General features: G+C 50.2%; 1 protein-coding gene across 1 annotated transcript; it reads left to right on the top strand.

Annotated features, from left to right (window-relative positions):
- The first annotated feature begins 2605 nt into the window (after positions 1-2605).
- LOC123075390 (laccase-19) lies at positions 2606-4855 on the top strand. Its single transcript, XM_044498006.1, has 2 exons — positions 2606-2710; positions 3026-4855. Exons 1-2 carry the CDS (start codon positions 2606-2608, stop codon positions 4688-4690), a joined length of 1770 nt encoding a protein of 589 aa, XP_044353941.1. The 3' UTR covers positions 4691-4855.
- The last annotated feature ends 446 nt before the right edge of the window (positions 4856-5301 follow it).

Raw genomic sequence — 5301 nt, forward strand, 5'->3', positions numbered from 1 at the left:
AAGAGCGGACCTCTAGCTCTTTCCAGTAGGGTAGGTCCCAAAATATAGATTTCTTCTTCCACATTGGTGCGTGTCCCTCAGCGTTATTCGGAACAGCTAGTCCACCGGGACCCTTTCCAAAGATTACGTGTAAATCATTGACCATAGCAAGTACGTGATCACCGGTACGCATGGCGGGCTTCTTCCGGTGATCTGCCTCGCCTTTGAAATGCTTGCCTTTCTTTTGACATTGATGGTTGGTCGGAAGAAATCGACGATGGCCCAGGTACACATTCTTCCTGCTTTTGTCCAGTTATATACTTTCAGTGTCATCTAAACAGTGTGTGCATGCGTGGTATCCCTTTTTTGTCTGTCCTGAAAGGTTACTGAGAGCGGGCCAATCGTTGACGGTTACAAACAGCAACGCGTGCAGGTTAAATTCCTCCTGTTTGTGCTCATCCCACGTACGTACACCGTTTCCATTCCACAGCTGTAAAAGTTCTTCAACTAATGGCCTTAGGTACACATCAATGTCGTTGCCGGGTTGCTTAGGGCCTTGGATGAGAACTGGCATCATAATGAACTTCCGCTTCATGCACATCCAAGGAGGAAGGTTATACATACATAGAGTCACGGAGGGGTGGCGACGTGCTGTGGGACACGATGCAGGGGCCAAGGAGGGACATAGAGGAGGGGCCGAGGAGGGAATTTAGGGTTAAGTTTTTATACGGGAACGGTTAGACGGGCTTTAGCGGGCTTTCACCGGGCTTGTGGGGTTTTACCAGGTCATCGATGAGAGTTTCCAAAAGTGTCATTAGAAATCCGTCATGGATTAACAGGTTTCTTGTAGTGATATGTCGAGCACAATGAGTGGTGATCCTCCGGCCTCCCACTCGCACGCAGCCGCCGCCACCCTCCCGCTCGCTCGCCGCCGCCGTCGTCACCAATCCCGGCCATGGCGCCGCCGCTGCCGTCGTGCCCCTGAAGACCTATTCATCTTGCCTGAAGGTGATCCTGTGTCAGATCCTGCATGATACCTCATCACTACAACACGTCGGCGGCGGTGTATGAGGCGTCCATGGCTATGGTGGCGCCTTCAAGGGAGGACGCATGATCTTCAAGGGAGGACAGGCCATCAGATTCATCCACTTGGTAGCGTCTTTGTTCATCCAGGTTTGACGATTCATCTTTTCATTATCTAGTCTCTCAGGGATGTCAAACGTACCCTCAACAACTAACGTCAGCATTTATTTTGTTCTGTAGTGAACCCCCTCGATGAATGCATGTCTGTTGCCGTGGCTAGAGAAAATTCTACATATCCACATCCTGATAACCAACAAGATAAGTAGCAGCTTTGATATGGAGGTATTTTCCTTCACTGCGTGCTTTTTCTTTGTGCCCTTTACTGTACTGTAGTAGCATTTGCTAAATTGCATTGAGAGAATAGGACGGCACAACAAGCTAGGGCTTCAAGAAAACCAACCAAATTCCTTTTTTTTGGGATCAACCAACCAAATTGCTGTAATAGCACGATCCGCAAGACCTAGAAGGGATCTACACATGACATCGGTGACTTCTCCTCCGCCTGCTATTTGCCGCTTTGACACTGTTGACAGATCCGAGTTCCACCTGCTAGGCTCGAATGGTAGATGTTACGGCCAACTGTATGTGAATCCCACTCCACGGGATCGCCCTTCTCTATCCCAGATATGGCGGTTATGGAGTTGATGGCTCGTGTTTTTTTTTTCTTTTTTGCTTTATTTGTTTTGTTTTGTTTCTACTTACAACAAAAAACTTATTTATTTTATTTCTAATTACTTATGTATTTTACTTTAATTATTTTATTTTTATTTATTTTAATGCTGCTATTTTTACTTAATTTATTAAGATTTATTTATTGTAGTTACTATAGTTTATTTTATTTTATTAAGGTTTATTTAGTTTTATTTATTTTATTAAGGTTTATTTATTTTATAAATATAAAAAAATGAACATAGATGCGCAATTTACTATGAATTTAGGTGAAATTCCCTGTATAAGGGCATCTATTTTCACTTTAAGAGAAGCTCAACAAGGTATAGAGGGACGGGCTTATAAACTGGTGTGAGCGCCCTTCGGTTGGCGAGGTGGGACTAAAAACTGGGCGCAACTAGGACCAGCCCTTTAGTCCCGGTTTGTGGTAGGAACCGGGACTAAAGGGTGGTAGGCCAGGAGCGTGGCCCATTGGTCCCGGTTTGTCCCACCAACCGGGAACAACGGGTCCGGACGAACCGGGACCAATGCCCCCACGAGGCCCGGCAGGCCCCTGGCCGCACGAACAGGGACCAATGCTCACATTAGTCCCGGTTTGAGACTGAACTGGGACTAATGTGAATATTGCTCTGTGACCAAAACCCAGTTTTCTACTAGTGGATATCAACACATGGCGTTTCCTGTTGCTTGGTTTGATTAGCCTGGTCAAGTCAACGATTGCAAACGGCCGTAGGATTCCGACGCCTTGTCCGTCGAATGTATAAATAGGCCCCATCACAGGCTTGGCAAACCATCCTTCCATTGAGCAGCGAGTTAAGTAGCTAACTACCCATCGAGAGTGGCATATAGCACTGAGTTTGCAGAGCAAGCAGGCATGGAGAAGCTCTCCATGGCGTCAACCATGTTCTGCGCCGTGGTCCTTGCGGCTCTCGCAGCGGCGGCCGGCGGTGAGGCGGCGGTCGTGGAACACACCTTTGTCGTGAGTACAATATCTATCTATCTATCAATTTGGTTAATCAAGTCATGTTCTTGATCACTTCTCGGTAGATTTACTTCCAAAGGATTGTTCAAAAAAGCTTTACTCTCAAAGGTCGTGACGATAGTAAACTTGCTTTGCGCGTATGGGCTAAAATCTTAGGCTGGATGTACATCATGAAAACAAACAAACAAAAAAACTAGTTTTACTCTGTGTATGGCTTTTTATGAAGCTTTCTCAGCACACAGCTTAAGCTACCGTCTTGATTAGTTACCTGTTGACCGATCAGTTACGTATTTGATTAATGATGATGTTCAGGTGCACGAGATGAACCAGACGCACCTGTGTAACACGACCAAGATTTACGTGGTGAACGGGCAGCTCCCAGGCCCCACCATCGACATCACCGACGGTGACACGGTTGTCGTCCACGTCGTCAACCGTCTTCCTCACGGGCTCACCATCCACTGGCACGGCGTCCGGCAGATGCGGAGCTGCTGGTCCGATGGCGCCGGCTTCGTCACCGAATGCCCCATCCCTCCCGGCGGCGAACACATGTACCGCTTCAACGTCACCGACCAGGTCGGCACACTGTGGTGGCACGCCCACGTCACCTGCCTCCGCGCCACCGTTGCTGGTGCCTTCATCATCCGCCCCAGGGGCGGCAGGTACCCGTTCCCGACTCCTGCCAGGGACGTGCCCATCATCATCGGCGAGTGGTGGGAGCTCGACCTCGTCGAGCTCGACCGGAGAATGCATGACGGTAACTTCGACGACAACCCGCTGTCGGCGACCATCAACGGTAAGCTCGGCGACCTAAGCAACTGCTCTGGCAAGCCGGAGGAGAGCTTCGTCCTAGACGTGGTGCGCGGGGAGACATACCTGCTACGGATCGTGAACACGGCGCTCTTCTCGGAGTACTACTTCAAGGTCGCAGGACACACGTTCACGGTGGTGGGCGCCGACGGGTACTACTTAACGCCGTACAAGACGGACATGGTGACCGTCGCGCCAGGGGAGGCCATCGACGTGCTCATGGCCGCTGATGCCCCGCCCGCGCACTACCATATGGTGGCGCTCGCAAACCAGCCGCCGGAGCCTGACCCACAGATCCCGGGGTTCGTGTCCCGCGGCCTCGTCCGCTACGCCGGATCCTCCCACAACAACAACGGGCTGCCGGTGCCGACGCCGCTCATGCCCAGCCAGCACAACACCATGCCGTCCTACTACTTCCACAGCAACCTCACCGGCCTCGCCCACCCAGACCGCCACCGCGTTCCCATGCACGTCGACGAGCGCCTCTTCTTCACGCTCGGCCTTGGCTCCATCTGCCGCGGCACCAACAAGACATGCGAGCGTGGGCGGAGTCCGGAGACCATTGTGGTGGCCACCATGAACAATGTGTCCTTCCGCCACCCGACTAATGCGTCGCTCCTCGAGAGATACTACGACGGTCGGACAAGTGGCCTCTACACGGAGGACCTCCCCGACCATCCGCCGCACCCGTACAACTACACCGACCGCTCCCTCATCCCGCCGGGGCCGCTGGAGAAGGCGCTCGAGCCGACGTTCAAGGCGACCAAGCTACGGAGGTTCCGGTACAACACCTCGGTGGAGATCATCTTCCAGAGCACGGCGCTGCTGCAGAGCGACTCCAACCCCATGCACCTCCATGGCTATGACTTCTTCGTGCTCGCCACAGGGCTCGGCAACTACAACCCCAAGACGGATCCCAAGAAGTTCAACTACCACAACCCACAGCTGAGGAACACGGTGCAGGTGCCCAGGACCGGCTGGGCCGCTGTGCGCTTCGTCACCGACAACCCCGGGATGTGGTACCTCCACTGCCACTTTGAGTTCCACATCATCATGGGCATGGCGACAGCATTCATCGTGGAAAACGGGCCAACACCGGAGACCAGCCTGCCCCCGCCGCCCCCAGAATTCAAGAGGTGTGGCGCCAATGGCCTCACTCAGCCATAGAGCTAATTAATCTGGTTAAGGACGTGCGTGCCGAAGTTGTGTCCTGAATTTATTTATTATTAGTGCAAAATAAGAACAAATGAAGATGCACGCATTCATTGTTCATTGTATTGAGGATGATTCTTACTGTAAAAGTTGATATTATATTTTAATTTTATTTCCCCATTGTAATGTGTGAACTGTAAGTCGGTCCAGTAGGGTTCAATGTCGGAAATAAGTGCGTCAAACTCAAACCTACATTTTAAAGAGAAGTATATACGAACTGGCTGATATCACAAACAATATCCTATATTTAGAGGATTCAGTGTCGGAAATAAGTGTGTCAAACTCAAACCTCCCCGAATCGTTCAATCTAAATCCAACTGTCCCAAATCATATTGCAAACCAAAAGGAGAACTAAATATGACAGATGGTGTAGAAGAAGTCGACTTAGCCCTATGTGTTTACTTTTCATATCTTGTAACATTTCGGCTTTGGTTTGATTTGTTATGTACTTTGCTTAATAAATAATAAGAATGGTTGTGTGCCTCATAACGATGCAGAGGCCAGGGGGTTCCACCTCCTTTTCAAGAAAGGAATAAAATTCACAAAAATTGAAAAGTAAAATGTGG

Source organism: Triticum aestivum, chromosome 3D (genome assembly GCF_018294505.1).
Source record: "Triticum aestivum cultivar Chinese Spring chromosome 3D, IWGSC CS RefSeq v2.1, whole genome shotgun sequence".
NCBI lineage: Eukaryota > Viridiplantae > Streptophyta > Magnoliopsida > Poales > Poaceae > Triticum > Triticum aestivum.

Coding starts and splice junctions, on each gene's coding strand:
- LOC123075390 (XM_044498006.1), top strand. CDS start 2,606: ATGGAGAAGCTCTCCATGGCGTCAACCATGTTCTGCGCCGTGGTCCTT. Junction 2,711..3,025: donor TCGTGGAACACACCTTTGTC/GTGAGTACAATA, acceptor GATGATGTTCAG/GTGCACGAGATGAACCAGAC.